Here is a 20,148-nt window from a genome sequence, read left to right on the forward strand (position 1 = left end):
CAGGGCGCACGAAGGGGTAGGGGGCGGACCTCGCGCCGACTGACACTCATGCCCCGCCCCTGACCCACCCTTCCGCACCCGGAAATGGGGAGCCTGAGGCTTGCAGGAGTCCCCGGCTGGCAACAGACCTGGCTGTCTCATTTTCATGGCAGACTTCCACTTTCAAAGCACTTTCCCAGGGTGGTTAGAGTCCGCTTTACACTTCGGGTCCGAACTGAGGGTACGGCGGAAGTTAGGCCCCTAGGTCACACGGAGTAGCTGTCCTATCTTACTCAAGAGCCTTATCTGAGAATCACTGAGGAAACCAAGAACTAAAAGACAACAGTCGAAATTCATTCCAGCCACAGAGGAATGAGTTGTTCATTCATGTTACTGATTGAATACTGTTCTAGTCAGTATGTACTGACCTACTGTGTGAGAAACGCAATTTTCTGGACCCTTCACTGGACAAGTTTTCAGTCTCTACTGTGTAAAGCACAATTCGGGCACTGAGCTGAGGGGATATGACAAAAATAGAGAATATTATTCTTACTGCTCAACAAATAATTTATTTTGGAGGCAAACATAATTGCAAGAAATAGATAATTCAGGATCAACTTTATTTTGCCTGTGTCCGTCTCTGTGAAATGAGGAAACTGGACAAAGATCCCTTCAAACTCTGATACAGTGATGCTAATACAATACAAGCTAAAACAAGTTCTGAGGATTTCAACATTACTTCATATCCCTTTACTCTTACATCCCAATCTCCATAAATGTCCTTCAAGATTTTACTTGGAAACTCTTTTCCACTCCTTCAGAAAAGGACCATTTCAATTTTCACATTGGGTTACCCACAGTTTTTACCCCTTCAACTGGTTTCCTTATCTAGTCCTCTTGTCAGTCATTTCACATCCCCCCAAAGACTCCACCATTTGTTTCAAATTCACACTTATCTCTCAAGCATTATAATCTGCAGCCTCTTAGCAAGGTAGGTTCTGTCTGTGAACCCTCAGGGAAGGCCCAGCAACTCAGTGAAAACTCTGTTCAAGCCAAGTTGGGGGTACCTTGCAACATACCTCTCTATTCATTTTCATCTTGTCCAATATGTTCCCTTTACCCAGCTGATTCCTATCCCTTCCTTTCTACTTTCTCCCCAGACTATTTCCAGCCTACTCCCAGTATCACAATAACCTGAAATGTTGATTTTATCGTTTGCCTACTTCTGGAAATCTCAAATATCAATGCAACTGAAGTGGGAAGAGGGAAGAGAATGGATATGGAGCTCAACTAGTTCACGGTCTCGACATACTGAAACAAGTCCTTGTGAAAGAGACCAAGCCTCTTAATATCATGGGCTAAACCTGGCATAGACCCATTATGCCCAAATGTTTAACCTTAAGTCCATAAAGGAAAGGACGGGGGAACAATTGTTTCTAAAAATAAAAGGCCTGCTAGTCACTGAAATTCCAGCAGAGAGAAGACACCTCTGTTCACCACTACCATGCTCAAAAGACCTAGGAGCAAACTTTCTGGAACTGACCAGCAGACAGAAAGGAAGAAATGAGGTAAGCATAGGACAAAAGTATTCTAACCCCTCTTTCAGAAAAAGCTATCCCTACATTTATCCATAAAAGAGCAATTATTATCCAAGAGTGAACATAACTATACTGTAGAGAAAGAATGTGAGCCAGACACAGTTGGATTCCTATCCTTATTTACTAGCTTTAAGTTACTTACTCAAGGACAATTTAAGCATTTAAGTAAGTAAGGCAGTTATTCAATCTTCATGTTCTGCATTGGTAATACCGTAATACTTACACTAGATGTATGAAGATTAAAGGAGGTAAGAGCTATCATACAGTATCTAATATTTAGCAGACAGTGAATATTAGTTTTTTGTTTTTTTTTCTCAACTGCAGTTAACACATCCAGAGTAAAACATTTCACTATTTTTTAAGCTGAATTCCTTGAGGGTCTTCAGCCATAATTAAAAATCTAGTAAAAGAGGTGCTAGGAGAGAAGTGAAAATGGAGAAAAAGTCTGGATGCAAGTAAGGCTCTTAAAAGGGCCCACACCAAAGGCTCCCAGCATCTCTAGAGTGATAGCAGTAACATGTGTCAGACTCAAGGATCAATCAGATTATGAAACAGCACACCTAATAAAGGACAACACTGGTGACTAATAATGAAATTCTTTATCATTTTGGAGAAAGAAAGTAGGAGAAAAGTCACACATCAATAATCCATGATCCCAAGATTCTGAGGAGTAAAAATTTCCCAACTAGGAGGGGTATCTCCCTCAGTTTCTGTTTTATCGATATTAATAAAAATATCTGCTCCTTCACCAGCAAGTCCTGTACTCAAAAAGAACTGACCCAGAGTCTGGGAGAACAACAAATTCAAGTGTGAAGGGTTGAAGCTTCCAAACACAGCCACTGTTTTCTGTCATGCATCTTCATCTCAGTGGTGAAATGGCCACTGCCCAGGGAACCTAGGGCAGGGATCCCCGGGTGGAGCAGCAACAGATGTCATGAACACTGTGTGGTGACATTGGCTCACAGCTTCCAGACTCATAGCTCTGCATGATGAGCTTCTGCCTTTAACAACTCACTGGGTTTCATGAAGATGCCTTCCATGGCTTTCCAGTAGTTGTTCTGGCTTGGCTGGGCCATGCCATGTACCTCCTTTTGCCCACTAATGGGTCGGCCATATTGTTCTCCTGTGACAGACAGCAGAACTTCAGTGGAAGAATGCTTGAACCGCACCTCACCATCCCTCACCCAGTAGGGCCCGTTACAGAGCACCGTCCAGTCATCTAGATAATCACCTTCACCTTCCTCACCAAAAGCACTCACTTCCTGAAAGACACAAATGGTAGCAACATTAGCATAACTGACACATAGGCTTAGAAGGGAAAAAGAAGCAATGCGAAGAAAAATAAGGCTACTGAAAAGTAAAAAATAAAAGGCTTTCCAGTGCTATTTAAAAATAAACTGTGGGAGGGGCACCTGCGTGTCTCAGTCATTAAGCTGCTGCCTTCCGCTCAGGTCATGATCCCAGCGTCCTGGGATCAAGCCCTGCATTGGGCTCCCTGCTCAGTGGGGGATCTGCTTCTCCCTCTCCAGCTCCCCCTGCTTGTGTTCCCTCTCTCCGCTCTCTCTCTGTCAAATAAATGAATTAATTAAATAAATCTTAAAAAAAAAAAAAAAAACCCACGGGGAAAAGTTTTTTAATAAAACTTTCAAAAATAAATGGTGAAAAAAGATTTAAAAAAAGATAAAAAGACACAAAGGACATGAAATCAGTTGCCCTAGGATTACATTCCAAACACTTACTTTGCAAGTAATCCTGTATTTGCCTTACTCTTGTTATTTGACTTTAAATATTCCTGCCTCATTCCCTTAACTACATTTTAAGTGACATGGTAAGCCACAAAAATAGAAAGCGGGGGATGGGCTCTCGAGACTGGCAGACCTTGAATCTCCACTCCATTCCATTCCTTCCTGTGCAACTCCTTCATTTCCTCCTCTAAAAACTCATGACAGTATCACCTTACAAAATAATTGTGAGAACTAAATAAAATAAATAGCAGAGTTCCTCCCTTTCTCTTCTACTCCCACTCCCCTTAAGAACAAATACTCATAGAGTTTCTATTGCAATAAAAAATTAATGGGACACCAGGATGGCTCCGTTGATTTAACTGTCTGCCTTTGGCTCAGGTCATGATCCCAGGGTCCTGGGATCAATTTCTGTGTCAGGCTCCTTGCTCAGTAGGAAGTCTGCTTCTCCTTCTCCCTCTGCCTGCCACTGACCCTGCTGGTGTTCTCACTCTGACAAATAAATTGAAAAAAAAAAAAAAAAAAACTTAAAAAAAAAAAGGTAGAGGGGACCTGGGTGACTCAGTGGGTTAAAGCCTCTGCCTTCAGCTCAGGTCATGATCCCAGAATCCTAGGATCGAGCACCGCATTGGGCTCTCTGCTTGGCGGGGAGCCTGCTTCCCTTCCTCTCTCTCTGCCTGCCTCTCTGCCTACTTGTGATCTCTGTCTGCCAAATAAATAAATAAATAAATCTTTTTTTTTTTTTAATATTTTATTTATTTATTTGACAGAGAGAGATCACAAGTAGGCAGAGAGGCAGGCAGAGAGAGAGAGAGGAAGGGAAGCAGGCTCCCTGCTGAGCAGAAAGCCCGATGCGGGACTCGATCCCAGGACCCCGAGATCATGACCCGAGCCGAAGGCAGTGGCCTAACCCACTGAGCCACCCAGGCGCACCCCCCCCTTTTTTTAAAGGGTAGAAAGTCATTTAAAAAAAGTTACTGATTATTTCAGAAATATATAAATCCATCCTAAGCTATATAATTTCAGATAATTAAACCAGTCATTTGGCAATAGTCTCTAAGACAAAAGGCAAAAGGAAATGTACATAATTAACAATTCTACTATACTTGTATTTTTTAAGATTTTATTTATTTGTCAGAGAGAGAAAGTACACACAAGCAGGCAGAGAGGCAGGCAGAGAGAGGAGGAAGCAGGCTCCCTGCTGAGCAGAGAGCCCGATGTGGGACTCGATCCCAAGATCCCAGGATCATGACCTGAGTCGATGGCAGCGGCTTAACCAACTGAGCCACCCAGGCATCCGTATTTTTTTTTTTTTTAAGATTTTATTTACTTGTCAGAGAGAGAGAATGAGCGCACAAGCAGGCAGAGTGGCAGGCGGAGGTGGAGAGAGAAGCAGGCCAAGCAAGGAGCCCCATGTGGAACTTGATCCCAGGACCCCGGGATCATGACCTGAGCCGAAGGCAGCGGCTTAAACAACAGCCACCCAGGCGTCCCTACTTGTATTGTTGTGAGTGCAACTTTTTGTTGATCATCTGTTTGTTTGTTGCTATAGACTTTTTTTTTAAAGTAGGCTCTATGCCCAGCATGGAGCCTAACGGGGGACTGAACTCATGACCCTGAGATCAAGGCCTGAGCTGAGATCAAGAGTCAGACAACTGGGGCACCTGAATGGCTATTGGTTAAGCGTCTGACTTGGTGGGCACCTGGGTAGTCAGTTAAGCATCTGCCTTTGGCTCAGGCCATGATCCCAGGGTCCTGTGACTGACCCCCATGGCAGGCTCCTTGCTCAGCAGGGAGCCTCCTTCTCCCTCTCCCTCTGCAGGCTGCTCCTCCTACTTGTGCACTCTGTCAAATAAATAAATAAAATATTTTTTAAAAAGCGTCTGGTATCGGCTTGGGTCTTGATCTTGGGATGCTGGTATCAAACCCTGCATCAGACTCCACGCTCAGTAGGGAGTCTGCTTCTCTCTCTTCCTCTGCCCCACAGCATGCTGTCTCTCTCTCAAATAAATTTCTTAAAAAAGGGGGGGAGGTACCTGGGTGTCTCAGTGGGTTAAGATCTCTGTCTGTCAAATAAATAAATATATAAAATCTTAAAAAAAGAAAAACCACCCACAAAGTTATTTAACCAACCAAGCCACCCAGGCACCCCACAATTCTACCATACTTGTATATGGAACTGAACAAGTAAATGGATGACAGTGGTGGGAACCAGATATCTGTGTGGAAATTTACAAATAAGTAAAGGGAGGAGAATAGTATGGTCTAAATGGTAATGGATTTATAGTTGGAGACATCAATAGGAACTCACATTTAACATAATCAAGATATATTTTTACATAAAAATATTTATAGATAGGCCTACATATATATACACGTTTCTTTGTTCTGTCAGGTGAGAAGGCCTAAAAGAGACAATACCCCAGTAGCAACAAGCTCACGTAAGGGCTAAGATCATGGTTTCTAATATCATTCTTCAATAAAAGGAAACAGAACTCCTTGGAGAAATAGCTGATTCTAGGACTGGGGCAAGAAATATACAAGATGGGGCACCTGGGTGGCTCAGTTGTTAAGCGTCTGCCTTCAGCTCAGGTCATGATGCCAGGGTCCTGGGATCAAGACCCACATTGCTCCTTGCTCAGCCAGGAGCCTCCTTCTCTCTCTGCCTGCCACTCCCCCTGCTTGTGTCCTCTCTACCTGACAAATAAATAAATATCTTACCAATAAAAAAAAAAAGAAAGAAATATACAAGACGAGTCTAGAGTATCTTCAAGTGCCAAAAAGAAAAGGAAAGGTTAAAACACACACATACACAAAAATGGACATAGGAGACAAGTAAAAAAGTTCCCAATGGCCAATGTTGAAACAATCTGAGCAACAAAATAAAGGCAGTGGTATGTGATTTTAACTCAAAGTATAAAATATTCATGAGTCCATACTGATACAAATGATTGCATATATAAGTACAGAAGAAACATATACCCATGCAGAAGAATTCCAAGTAACTTTTTTATCTACTTTATCTAAAGGAAGGGGAGCATAACTCCCCATTCCTTAAGTATGGGCTGTGCATAGTGACATCCTTCCAAAAGTACAATACAGAAAGGAGTGGGGTGGAGAGATGAAAAGAATAACTTTTAAGGAGAAACATCACAAACACTATTTCAACAGTCATAAATCATGTAGATAGTGTGTACCTGTGACACGATGTGATAAAAATGGCACTTTACCCCTGTGGCCATCCTCCTAAAAATCTTTCTAAGCCTGATCTAACCGTAACAAAAACACCAGACAATTCTCAATAGAAGAGCACCTTATCGTATACTTGACCAGCATTCCTCAAAACTGTCAAGGTAATAAAAAAAAAAGAATTTGGAAAAAAAAAAAAAAAAGAAGAAGAAGAAAACAAAAACAAAGAACAAAAAAACAAGAATTTGAAAAACTGCCACACCTCAGAGGAGCCTGAGGAGACATGACAACTAAATGTAATGGGTATCCTGGATGGGCAACTGGAACATAAAAAGTATAGTACGTAAAAACTAAGGATATCAAAATAAACTAGGACTTTAGTTGATAACAATGTATCTTTAACTGCTTTATAAACTATAGGAAATTTACCATACTAATATAAGATGCTAACAGGAAAAACTATGTGCAAAGTGGCACATAGTTTGAACTCATAAATGAGTTCATATCTCCCAAAAGCTCAAGGCTTTAAAAAAAATGGCACAATACCAGGGTGTCTGGCTGGCTCATGTGGGGCATGCAACTCTTGATCTTGGGGCAGTGAGTTCAAGCCCCACACTGGGCACAGAGCTTACTATAGTTAAAAAATAAAAATTAAGGGCCCCTGGGTGGCTCAGTAGGTTAAGCCTCTGCCTTACAGCTCAGGTCATGGTCTCAGGGTTCTGGGATCAAGGCCCACATCAGGCTCTCTGCTCAGAAGGGAGACTGCTTCCTCCTCTCTCTCTGCCTACTTGTGATCTCTCTCTGTCAGATAAATACATAAAATCTTTTTAAAAAAAAATAAATAAAAATAAAAATTAAAAAGTGGCATAATACTTAATCCATTTTCCTAATGTGATTGGTTAGCTGAACTCATTTAAAATAATTTTTATTCAAACTTTGGAAACAGTTATTTTTTTTATGTGAATATAGTTGACACACAATTGTTTTATCAGTTTCAGGTGTACAACATAGTCATTCAAGAAGTCTATACATTATGCTACACTCACCATAAGCGTATAGCTACTACCACTGGTCACCATACAATGCTTTTACAGTATCACAGATTATATTCTCTATGCTGTACCTTTTATCCCTATGACTTAGTCATTCCGTAACTGGAAGCCTGTTATCTTCCACTCCCTTTACCCATTCTGCCCATCTCTGCACCTCCTTCCTCTCTGACAACCATCAGTTTGTTCTCCACATTTATAGGTCTGATTCTGCTTTTTGTTTGTTCATTTGTTTTCTGAGATTCCACATATAAAAGAAATCACATGGTATTTGTCTTTCTCCTATTTATTTTATTTAGCCTAATACCCTTTAGGTCCATCCATATTGTTACAAATGACAAGATCTCATTTTTTTTATGGCTGTGTATACTGTGTATATACGTATATACCGTATCTTCATCACCCATGCATCCACTGACGTATGCTTGGTTTGCTTCCATATCTCAGGTTTTGTAAATAATGCTGCAATAAACATAGGGGTGCACATTTCTTTCCAAATCAGTGTTTTCATTTTCTTTAGTTAAACATACAATAACAGAATTACTGAATTATATGACATTTCTATTTTTTAATTTTTTTAGGAACCTCCATACTGTTTTCTAAAGTGGCTACACCAATCTAAATTCCCACCAACAGTGTATAAGGGTTCCGTTTTCTCCACATCCTCACTAATACTTGCTATTTGTTTTTTGATTATATCCATTCTGTCAGGTATAAGGTGATACCTTACTATGGTTTTAATTCGCATTTCCCTGATGATTAATGACGTTGAGCTCTTTTCATGTGTCAACACTGGGTTTCTTTGCTGCAGAATTTATCAAGATGACTTATGATATGCCATTATATACCTATTCTGTTCTTTTCTCATTTCTTGATTTCATCTAGATGTAAAGTCTCTATTTTGACCAGAAATAATTTCCTTCATACTTATGAGACAAAGTCAATTCTCCATGCCTGCACAAAAAAGAACATCTACTCCCAGGAAAGAAAGGGCTAAGGACCAAGATATTAGACAATGCAATAAATGCACAGGGCACCAGTGATCCACAGGATGCCACCTCACCTGGTTTCCAGAAAGAGGTGAGGTGAAATGGTGACTATGGAGGTTTCGGCCAGTGTTGACATGTGTTAGCCGGATGGGTTGGCCACATTTGATGGGGGTTCCCCTCTCACACACTGTAGCAGTCTTCCCCCGTATCCTCCAGTAACTATTGCTGTCGTCCACAGAGGTTACACCTGTCACTGACTGCTGCCCACTACCTGTAGTCCAAAAAGAAAAAGAGAGAGAAAATGCGTTCAACCTAATCCCTCTTTCCTAAGGCCAATAATGGGCCCTGTATTATAAAATAGGTTTGGAAGAGTGGAGAGGAAACCCTATGCTTGTTATTTCTTTGTCTATAACATTTAAAAAATACATGAGAAATACTAAATATATTTATACAGTATTATTGTTCGATAAATTATACTTATATGTACAATATCAGAAAACTCTAACAATTTGCATCAAAGGGCACTATTTAGTGAATGAACTTATGTTCATTTTTGAAACACAAGTATGATGTACCTATATACAATAACCTGAATAGCCCCTAGTATATGTCACATGATTGAAACATGTTTAATATTTTTAAATGTTTACTATGTATTACAATCAAAACTTTTGTCACATTTCACAATAAAAAGGAGACCAGATTTTGCTGTGAACTTTAAGCAATCACTGCAGCTCCCCAGTGCCCTGTGAGTGACCAATCAATGTGTTATAAAAGTAATCATAAGTCCCCTAAATCTGGTTAATACTGCCTAAAGAGATAAAATTCTGGTTAAAAGGTACCAGACTAAACACACACCTACAGACTTAAAAAGAAAAAAGAAAATATATAAATAATAATTGCTAGCCAGCTATGTGTACTGAGCGCTTTCTAAATGTCAGATACCAATCCAAACCCTTTGCCTGAATATTCTTATTTGATACATGCATATACCCTAAGGTAAATATTATTATCATCCCCAATATACACTGGAGTCTCAGAAAGGCTGAATAGTACACCCCAGGCCACACAGCACCAAGACACAGTGTTGGGGTTTGAACTCAGATGGCCCAACTCTAGAACTAACTCTTTTTTTTTTTTTTTAAAGATTTTATTTATTTGACAGAGAGATCACAAGTAGGCAGAGAAGCAGGCAGATAGAGATGGGGAAGCAGGCTCCCTGCCAAGCAGAGAACCCAATGTAGGGCTCGATCCCAGGACCCTGAGATCATGACCTGAGCTGAAGGCAGAGGCTTAACCCTCTGAGCCACCCAGGTGCCCCTAGAACTCACTCTTAACCACTCTATCACATGGTCTCCCAAGAAACTTTATTTTCTGTCAAGTTACATCAGAGACCACAATCTCACATAAATTCCCAGGATATTCTCTTTCCTATGCCTATTCCTATTATCAGGCCTTTCTCCCACATTCTGATTTAGTAGAGCCAAACTAGGAATCTAGATTAAATTAAAAAGTGGGGAGCTGGACACATAGCAAGTGTTCACTGAATGGCTGCTAGGATTATAAAACATCCCAACAATGACAACTCAGTCCTTCCCTAGTCTAACTAGTCAGATACATTTTGAGAATCATGAACCACAGACTAGCCCCCACCCTCTCTTAACTGATAGCATCATCAGACATCTAACACAGAAATCTAGCAATCATCTTAGATGCATCTCACATCTCACTAACTGAACTTTCCTCTCTCTCTCTCTCTCTTTTTTTTTTTTTTTGTTAGTTCTGGTTTTCCTGTAACTTGGTGACTGGCTCACTATTTTATCTCCTGTATCTAGATCACTATTAGGGATGTAATAACAGTTTATTATAGCTATACTGAATGAATAAACCCACAAATAATTACTAAATTATAAATGAACCCAAACCAAGCATTTTAATATCCTATGTTAAAAAGCCCTCTTAACGATTTCCTCTCCAATTCCAATGAGTGCTTTAAATTCTTTACAAGAAGGGTAAAGTTTGAATAAAAAGAGGCCAAAGGAAAATGGTTGAAGAGCAAGTGTAAGATGCAAAACAGCTAGAACAGAAAGATACAGTCAAAGAGTGAGGTCTTGGAATTCAAGACTTCAGAGATACAGCACTTACTGTAATTTTCTACATGTTTGTCTCTCCCGCACTGAATAGTGCCAGCCTGGAGTAGCTGAAAGCAGGCTTTGAAACTGGACAGATTTGGTTCGAACCCCGTCTCTGTCATTCACTAGCTGCAAGGCTCTGAGCATGCGACTTATCTGAGTTTGTTTCCTCATCTGTAAAATGAGGATAACAATCGTCTCTACCTCGTAGGAATGTTGTAAGTCCAAAAAAGTGTACGTGTAATACGCCCGATACACAGCTCACCGGACAGAAGATGATATTTTGCCCAGTTCTCCGATTCTCCGCCTCTAGACCTCAGGAACCTCCCCCGGATTCCCCTAACCGTCCCAGACCACACCCCTCAAATTTTCTCTTGGCCCCGCCCCCTCCAGAGCCTACCAGCCCCTCCCAACCCACCTAACCCGGGTGGCAGTACCTGACCCATAGCGCACGTCGTGTGAGTGCAGTCTCACGTTGTGGCGCGTATTGAGTAGCTTCACCACCGAGCCGCATGTAACGACAGCCAGATTGGACGCTCCCACAGCACTCCACAAACCCCCCAACAACAGTAGCGACACCACAACCATCCTAGCTGAAGCGCAGAGCCCCTAATCTTCGAAGAAAACTCGGCCCCTCCCCGGAACCGGAAGCTGCCGGCGGAACCACAGAGAGGAGGAAATGAGAAAGCCCTAATTTACTCTTTATGGTTCCTTTGGCTAGAGCGGCCCGAGGAAGCCGAGCGTCCGGACGCTTCCGATCCCCAAGTTCTGTTCCCAAGTTTCTGTGACACTTACCTTCCTGAGCCGTTTCGGCCAGTTTTCGCGCCCTACTAAACGAAGCCCCGAGAGTCAGGTGGGAGAAGAGTGAAAGAAATGGTCCGCCCACTCCCGGTGACAGGGAGCCGGACGTGACGTAGCACGTTGACGCAGCAGCGGCGGCGGTGGCGGCGGCGGAGGGGCCGTGCGGTGGGTTCGTACTATCCTTTCCCAGTCTCGGTTCGACGACTCCATTTTCCTCGGTGGGGGCTTAGTGCACCGGAGTAGCGGCGGGCTTCAGGCAGGTAAAGTTCGAGCTGGAAAGCGTGTTCCTCGAAAGGGTCAGGTGAGGAACAAGGCTCCTAGGGCCTGGTCCCGTAAGGGAAGAGTTACTGGGGAGCGGTGTGCGGGAAGAAGGGGGCCCCCCCGGCCTTCCCTACTCTACGAGGAAAAAGGGGAAGGAAACCGGAGTAGTTTCCTACAGTCTCAGAGCTTTTCCCAGCCCTATGCTACCCGGATCCCGTGAATTGTATCAACAGGCTTCCTGGGATTCCGTGCTTCTCTCGAGAGCTTGTGAAAATTGGGCCACGCCAAAGGATTTGGGAATGGAAGGGACTTGGGGCATCTGAGTCAGGATCAGGTGATCGAATTTTTTGTTCTGGCGATGTTAAACCTACGGATCTTTCAGGAGTTGGGCCATTGGGCTAGAGGGCGATGCTAAACACCTTCTTTTTCAGTATTGTAGAAAATAAAATTAGAACTTTTTATAGATGGTTGCAACCATCAACCGCCTACTGCAAACATCCGAATGGGCTACTGAGTCAAAACTTGATTTTCTTCCAGTTTCTGCCTTTCTCTCCAGGCAGTCCCTTGAACCAGCTGGAGCAGTTCGTTTCTCTTGGTTGTTTCAAGAAGTGATACTTATTATTTTTTTTTTTTTTAAGAGGAGGCTAAGCTCTCTGAAAATGCATCCGTGGAAATTCACTGTAATATCAGAAGTAGCAAGGGAGTATTGAGTTACACCGCTGCTATTAATGAGCATGGAGAATGTAAACAGTTTTGAATTTGATTAATTCCTTCTAGGGAAAAAAATAAAAAAACTTAACTTGCAGTGTTTATTTGGAAGGTACCGATTCTAAAGTCTTCAGTATATTGATTTCAAAAGTATGATTGCTCCTTCATCACCTGATTTTAGAGCCCCTTTCCATCACTTGAGTCCCTTCAGCCAATACAAATACATTCTTCTTTAGTTGGCTTGTATGGCTACTAAATTAGATTAGCGTAGTTACTCCCTAAAAGGTTTAAACCTTATTAAGAGATTATTCACGTCTAGAAGTGGTGCAGTCTAGAGAGGCTGTCAGGTTTCACAGTCAGTAGACCTTCATAAGAATGGAAGCCCATGTAATATACTGGAAACCGTCTTTGGAGGCAAGTAAATTTGCCCGTGCTCCTATGTTCTTGGTCTCAATAAATGGCATTGTGGTCAGGATCCTTTGTAAAATCCTTAGATTCTTCCTCTCCATTATTCTCTGGTAAAATCAATCACCCAATCCTACCTCTCCATAAAAATCTCTTCCCAGGGCTCCTGGATGGCTTAGTGGGTTAAAGCCTCTGCCTTCGGCTCAGGTCATGATCCCAGGGTCCTGGGGTCGAGCCCCACATTGGGCTTTCTGCTCAGCAGGGAGCCTGCTTCCTCCTCTCTCTGCCTGCTTCTCTGCCTACTTGTGATCTCAGCCTGTCAAATAAGTAATAAATAAAATCTTTAAAAAAAAAAATCTCTCCCCATCACATACAAATTACATTCTGGAATCCCCCTCATCCCCCTCCAGCTATCATCCTTATTTTTTTTTAATTCTCTCATAGCCAGATTTCTATCTGTGTCAACTTTCTCGAATTTTATTCATTTTTCTGGCTCTACTAGTCTGGTTTCTCTTCTGACCATTTGGTTGAAGGTCTCTGGTTGAGGTTACTAATGATTTCTTTATTGCCAAATCTCATGGATACTTTGTTTTTACTTTCCTCAATCCCTGGAATATGCAACACAGTTTACTTCTGTCTTGACACTCAGTCTTCTCTTGGGGTGGGGGTGGCTCAGCCTGTTAAGCATCTGCCTTCGGTTCAGGTCATGATCCCACAGTCCTAAGATAGAGCCCCCGTCAGGCTTCCTGGTCACTGGTGTGTCTTGCTTCTCTCTCTCTCCCTTCCATTGCTTGTGCTCGCTCACTCTCAAATAAATGAAATCTTTTTTAAAAAACAAGAAACTCTTCTCTTGGTTTCATTGACACTTAACTCCTGGATCATCTCCATTTTTCTGGCTGCTCCTTCTCAGTGTCCTTTGCTAGCCACTTTTGCTCTCTGCCTAGTGTGTAAATGTTGAATTTCCTTCAGAGTTTAATCTTGGGCTCTCTGCATACGTCCTTAGATGATCCAGTCTCACGGCTTAAATTACCATCTGAAAAGTGGCAACTGTTCAAAAGTTCAGCTCTTTAGTCCTACCTCCTCTGTGTTCCAGAATCATATACAGTATGCCTATTTAATAGTTCCATTTGGATGTTTCTTAGACATCCCAAACCTAACATAATAAAAAGAACATTTTAGTTTTCCCATAATTCCAAACGTGATCTTCCCTGTTTCACTAAGAAGTACTCTCATCGACATGGTAACTGAAGCCAGACCTCTGAGAATCATCTTGGATTCTCTTCCCTTACTACCCTCCTACCCAAGGCTTTTGGTAAGTCCTGTCATTTCTTCCAAAATATATTTCAAATCTGTCTTCTGTTCTCATCTCTGCTTCTACCACCCTATTCCAAACCACCATCATCTTTTGCCTGGGCTCCAAGAAGAGTATCCTCAGTTTTCCCTGTTTCAATCCAGGTCTCCCTGCTTAAAGCACTCCAGTGGTTTTCAATGGCTTTCAGAGCCCTACTTGAGCAGGCCCCTCCTCCTTCTCCCATTCTACTGCCTTCATTATTCTCTGGTCACACTGGCCTTAGGACATTGCCTACCATATGCCAAGTTCTTGCCTACCTTTTCTACCAGGAACCTCTTCTACCTATTGTTGACATCTCAGGCTAAACTCACTTTCTCAGAGATGAGCGTATTTACTTCCTTTCTGGTACTTAGAGCAATGTTTATTTTGTTTGTTTTCTACACCAGAATATAGATATCCTAGGAACAAGGACTCTTTTTTTTTTTTTTTTTTTAATATACCTGACATGTAGTAGGCACTCATCAAATAAATCTTTGTTGAATTAGCAAGTACACTAAGTCAATTCAGTTTAAGTCCATTCGGTTTAAAACCCTACAGGGGTTTTCCCAGCACCTTTTAGAGTCCACAGTCTTTAACTTACTCTATCAAGATTCTTATGACTTCACTCCAACTCATTATGAACCCTGCTCCCTCTCTAGTCAAACTGGCCCTCATTGGCCCTGCCACTGGCCTTGGGCCTTGTGCTGGAAATACTCTCCTCCAACACCACCACCACTCGTATGACCACCAGAGAAGCCAGCTCCTCCCCTTAGCTAATTCCTCCACAGTTTTACAGTCTTTATTCAAAGTCACTTTCTCAAAACCAGATTGGAATCCACTCTTATGGGCTCCCATGGTACCTTGGTCACCAGTTCTTTCAGTTATCCCTGTACTCCTAGATCATGGGTCAACAAATTAAAGCTCCTTGGCCAAATTAAGCAACTCCCAATCATTTACATATCATCAGTGTCAGATTTTGTGCTGCAGTGGCAGATCTGGCCCTCTGTGGTTAGGAATATGTTCCCCAGTGTGTGTGGCACAAGACTCAGTAACTTACTCCCACCCTCTCTTGCAGGGATTCTGATTCTGATTACATATTTCAGTTGTTTCTGCTCCTCTTTTGTCCTTATTCTGCAAGTAAATGTGGAAAGAGAAGAGATTACTTGTATTTTTAAATTACTTATGCTAGTCATCATTAACAAATAATGCTTTCTATGCTCTGTTATTGAAAAGATCCTAAGAGGGGCACTTAGGTGGCTCAGTTGTTAAGCATCTACCTTTAGCTCAGGTCATGATGTCAGGGTCCTGGGATCAAGCCCCTCATCGGGCTCCCTGGTCAGGGAGGAGTCGGCTTCTCCCTCTCCCCCAGACTCTCCCTTCTGGCTTGTGCTTTCTCTCACTCAAATAAATAAGTAAAACCCTTAAAAAAAATAAATAAAAGTTCATAATATTATTTCCTATAAACGTGGTGTGCACATTAAAGTGATGATAGGTAGAGTTAATGTTTTCTGTTTTTTGTGTATGTGCGGTTTTGTTTTGTTTCGTTTTGTTTTAATTTTATTTATTTATTTTGTAGTCAGAGAAGGAGGCAGAGAGAGAGGAAGGGAAGCAGGCTCCCTGTTGAGCAGAGAGCCCGATGTGGGGCTCAATCCCAGGACCCTGGGATCATGACCTGAGCCGAAGGCAGAGGCTTAACCCACTGGGCCACCCAGGCCTGTTTTGTTTTGTTTTTTAAGTAATCTCTGCACCCAACATGGGCTTGAATTTACAACCCTGAGATCAGTGCATGCTCTACTGACTGAGCCAGCCAGAAACCTCTTACTTTTTCTTTATTTTAACACCTTGATTTGGTTTGATTAGGATTTTTCTTCAAGAGTTCTGAATTTAAAAGAAGTTTTAAGTGGATTCTGAATACTTCATTTACTAAACTTCCAGGTTTTTGAATTCCAAATTGGATAGTCCCTTGTGAACACTTCTGAAATAGTCCTGGGCTTTTGTTCAATTTAAAATACAGAACGTTTTAGAGTTGAAACTCCATAGCAGACTTGTGGAGCTGTTCCCCATACCACTAGGCCCTTTTAGACCTAAACCTTTGCTCATGTTGCTTTTTCCAGATTATCCTCTTAACTCCTCTCAACTCAGGCATCAGCTTTTCTTTTTTTTTTTTTTTTTTTTTTTTTTAAAGCTTTTATTTATTAATTTGACAGAGAGAAATCACAAGTAGACGGAGAGGCAGCCAGAGAGAGAGAGAGAGATAGGGAAGCAGGCTCCCTGCTGAGCAGAGAGCCCGATGCGGGACTCGATCCCAGGACCCTGAGATCATGACCTGAGCCGAAGGCTGCGGCTCAACCCACTGAGCCACCCAGGCGCCCCAGGCATCAGCTTTTCTGAGGCATTCTCTGACATCTCTCTCTCTTCATATCGCTTCCATAGTCCTGGTATATAACTATAATACAATGTTCATTATGCTTTGTCATAAGTGCATGTACAAAATTTTTGACATAGATTGAATTCAACCAAGGTAAAAAGCATATTTTACTCATTTATATATACCCAAGTCCCAGCACAGAGCTTAATCCTGTGTCTGTGTGTGTCTGTGTGTGTGTGTGTACACACATATATATGTATGTATTTAAAAATAAATGTTCACTGAAGCTGGCGGAGGGAATTAACAGCCATCTTTTTTGCTCTGGTCTCCTTTAAATTGCCTCCTACATCATCTTGTTGAAAAGGAGGGACTGCCGAGGGCCTCCCTGTGGCAATCTGATCCCAGCTCCATTCCTCTTCCAGAGAATGTCATGGTAACGGCCAGCCTCTCCCTTTGAGCCACATCTTGTACTGCAGCTGTGCTTCTGCCTGGAGAAACTTCTCTTTGCTACCCCATGCCCTTTCTAGACCTATTTCAGTAGCAGATTTAACTTAACCATCTGAATGGGGGAAAATTCAAGAGCCTAAGTTCTAAATAAAAAATCTGAATTCTGCTGGGCTCATCTCAGATCTCATACGTTAATAGTAATCAAACGCTAATAAAGAGTGTTTTTGTTCGAGAATAGTTGCTGCTTGCCAACCTCAGCCTGCAGTGCTGCGGCACCCTCCACACATTTAGCTCCTGCGAGTTGCAGCAAGTCAGGCTTGCTTCTGGTACACCTCTTTAACTGAAAGTCTTGGCACTGAGCTAGACTGGAAGCATTCCCCCCACTAGAGCACAGCATGTACTTTATTGCTAACCTAGGGAATGGGAGGAAAGCTGCGCGTAGCACAGAGCACCAGCTGCCCCCCAGAGGGAAAAAGCTGTTGTTTTTGTCAGGTAGGCTGTCTGTTTCTCTCTGGTGAGTAGACAGAAGGGCATCTGGTCTGCAGGAGCTGGGATTTAATATGAAGATGTTGAGGCCTTATAAGACTGAATTTGTGGGTCTGATAGCCTAATTAAAGCAAGCATGTGGGGGGGGGGGGATACTGTACCCAAGTCTATTTTTAATGGCTTAGTTCAGGGCTGGGGGCAGGGGCTTGATGTGAGGATTCAAATTAGAGCACCAGATTTAATTAGCAGTTTTACATACTCACTTTTTACAGTACTCAAAGTAAATTACCTTAAGGACATAGGTCTTGGGGGAAAAAAGAATATTGGTCTAAGCACAAGACTTGTATCACCACCCTGTGGGTGTATAGCTGTATAGCATAGCAACTCTCAAATGTGTTGATCTTAGGACCCTTTTATAATCTGAAAAATAATTTCAGATTGCAAAGACATCGTGTTTATGTGAGTTGTATCTGTTGATGTTTATGAGATTTTTGTATTTTGATGTTTATGAGATAAGAAATTACAATTGGGTATATTAATTCATTTTGAAATAACAATAAAGTATCACCAAAAAAGTAATTATTTTACAGTATATGGGTATATTAAATTAACATATTATGTGCACCTTAAACTTACACAGTGTTTTATGCCTATTATATGTTAATAATATAACGGGAAAAAATAAGCTCACTACATTTTAACATAAATGATACTTTTATTAAAAAACAATTATAATCTTCAAAACAAAAGTAGTGAGAAGAGTGACATTGTTTTAAAGACTTTATTTATTTGAGAGAGAGAACATGTACACGGTGTGGGGAATGAGGGGAGCAGAGGAAGAGGGACAGGCAGACTCCACCCAGTGCAGGGCTCCATCCCATACTCTAAGATCACGACCTGAGCTGAATCCAAGAGTCGGATGCTTACCTGACTGAGCCACCCAGGTGCCCCCCCCCAATCTTTTTAATGTCTCCCTTCATAGAATACAGCTGGGTTTTCATATCTGCTTCTGCATTCAGTGTTGTGATACTATTCATCATATTACCTCTGGAAAACTCCACTGTACACTCATGAGAGAAGGGAGGAGATGGTTTCCTGACCACACTTGAACTAGGCTTGCTGACATACTAGAAACAGCTGTGCAGCTGTGACTTCGGAGTCTGACACAATTTAACTCAGATCTCAGCTCTTACTGAGATATTTGTAGCAACTTGAACAAGTGACTTCCTCTGTGAGCCTTTCATCTCCTTTGTTGAGTGGAGAGAGTGCACTCTAACTCCTAGGACAGTGTAGGGGTTAATAGATGTCCTTAAGTGTCTGGGACTTGGTAGGTGTGTGATTACTGTTCCTCTGGGCACTCTTGTTTTTTTAATTGCTTAAAGGAAAAGCCTATATTAGTTTGCTTGAGTTTTGTATGAGTGTTGTGGGTTGGGTGGTTTCTAATTCTCTTCCTGTGCCTGCTTTCTGCATATAATGCATAAAATTGTTCCGTGGTCCTTATTTGTTTTCACATCTCTCTCCCTCTACCAGAAATAATCCTGCTCCTCAAATCCCCAGGTCTGAGCAGAACGTATGTACACGTCTACGTACACGGCAGGCATTCAGTAAAGCTTGAATGGCATCTGAAACCTCAGCCTGAAATTGAACATAAGACCATGTCATTGCCCCTCCCTTTCCACCAGAACTCGGTACCTTCAGTTTTGTTTCTTTGAGTTCAGTCAATCTTAAATTAATTGCTTGTGATATCAGTTGATATCAGTAAGGGTAATTTCCAGAAAAATTAGAGCCATAGCACCTAAGGCTCTTTCTAGAGCTCAGACCATTTCAGGTAACTTAGCCAACCTCCTCTTTTCTCCCATCCCACTGCCATCTTTACCTGGAAATGTGGCAACAATATGAAAACACAAGTAATTTATTTAACAGATATTTAGCTGTTCCTATTTTGTGCAGAGCACTAGAAGGATATAAGTTCCTTGGTACAGAATCACAAAGTGCCTTCTGATGCCTCTCGTTTGGCCATTTATGTTTTCATAGTTTTTAGTACTCCTTCAATTAGATATGGTCTTTAATATCCTGAAGCTTGTGGTCTTAGGTGTGGAGAATGGGCACATACACAATGGACCATAATTCAGGACAAGGTGAGGAATGATGCTGAGTTTATCAGCAGCCAGCTTCAGGATTCCAGAATAGGATCTTGATATTATGATGTGTGTGATGTGTGCTGTGTTTTAAGTTTTGTTTTTTTTTTTAAGATTTTATTTATTTATTTGACAGAGATCACAAGTAGGCAGCGAGGCAGGCGGTGGGGCGGGGGGGGGGAGCTCCTTGCTGAGCAGAGACCCCCCCCCTCCCAGGATCATGACCTGAGCCAAAGGCAGGGGCTTTAACCCACTGAACCACCAAGGTGCCCCTGGTTTTTTTTTTTTTGGTTTTTTTTTTTTTTTTTTTTTAAGATTTTATTTATTTATTTGACAGACAGAGATCACAAGTAGGCAGAGAGGCAGGCAGAGAGAGAGAGAGAGGGAAGCAGGCTCCCTGTGGAGCAGAGAGCCCGATGCAGGACTCGATCCCAGGACCCTGAGATCATGACCCGAGCCGAAGGCAGCAGCCCAAACCACTGAGCCACCCAGGCGCCCCGCCCCTGGTTTTTTTAAAGTCCTACAA

The 20,148-nt window shown here is 42.0% G+C and overlaps 2 protein-coding genes across 9 annotated transcripts in view; one reads left to right on the forward strand and one right to left on the reverse strand.

The window, feature by feature from the left end:
• Nucleotides 1-580: 580 nt before the first annotated feature.
• SDF2 (stromal cell derived factor 2) lies at nt 581-11,577 on the reverse strand. 4 transcript variants are annotated; one of them, XM_059149206.1, is made up of 4 exons: nt 11,474-11,577; nt 10,692-10,852; nt 8,621-8,817; nt 581-2,839 (listed from the first exon to the last, which is right to left on the reverse strand). In XM_059149206.1, exons 2-4 carry the CDS (start codon nt 10,798-10,800, stop codon nt 2,552-2,554), a joined length of 594 nt encoding a protein of 197 aa, XP_059005189.1. In that variant the 5' UTR covers nt 10,801-10,852; nt 11,474-11,577; the 3' UTR covers nt 581-2,551. The 4 variants fall into 4 exon arrangements, with proteins under 4 accessions (XP_059005189.1, XP_059005191.1, XP_059005190.1 ...); XM_059149208.1 differs by lacking the exons at nt 10,692-10,852; nt 11,474-11,577 and adding an exon at nt 11,116-11,329 and having other exon boundaries at nt 581-2,700; nt 2,809-2,839; XM_059149207.1 differs by lacking the exon at nt 11,474-11,577 and adding an exon at nt 11,116-11,255.
• Nucleotides 11,578-11,598: 21 nt separating this feature from the next.
• SUPT6H (SPT6 homolog, histone chaperone and transcription elongation factor) overlaps nt 11,599-20,148 on the forward strand; it is a 33,857-nt gene continuing 25,307 nt past the window's right edge. The window contains exons 1-2 of one of the 5 annotated variants that reach the window (XM_059149197.1): nt 11,612-11,739; nt 19,042-19,172. The gene's annotated coding sequence lies outside the window, so the exon portion shown is untranslated. Of the gene's footprint in view, nt 11,781-19,041; nt 19,173-20,148 lie in introns of all 5 variants that reach the window. The other 4 variants (XM_059149198.1, XM_059149199.1, XM_059149195.1 and 1 more) reach the window with 4 other exon arrangements.

The sequence above is a fragment of the Mustela lutreola genome, chromosome 15, assembly GCF_030435805.1.
Source record: "Mustela lutreola isolate mMusLut2 chromosome 15, mMusLut2.pri, whole genome shotgun sequence".
Taxonomy (NCBI): Eukaryota; Metazoa; Chordata; class Mammalia; order Carnivora; family Mustelidae; genus Mustela; species Mustela lutreola.

Coding starts and splice junctions, on each gene's coding strand:
- SDF2 (XM_059149205.1), bottom strand. CDS start 11,266: ATGGTTGTGGTGTCGCTACTGTTGTTGGGGGGTTTGTGGAGTGCTGTG. Junction 8,818..11,115: donor CGACGTGCGCTATGGGTCAG/GTACTGCCACCC, acceptor TTTGGACTACAG/GTAGTGGGCAGCAGTCAGTG. Junction 2,840..8,620: donor CACCTCTTTCTGGAAACCAG/GTGAGGTGGCAT, acceptor TGTGTCTTTCAG/GAAGTGAGTGCTTTTGGTGA.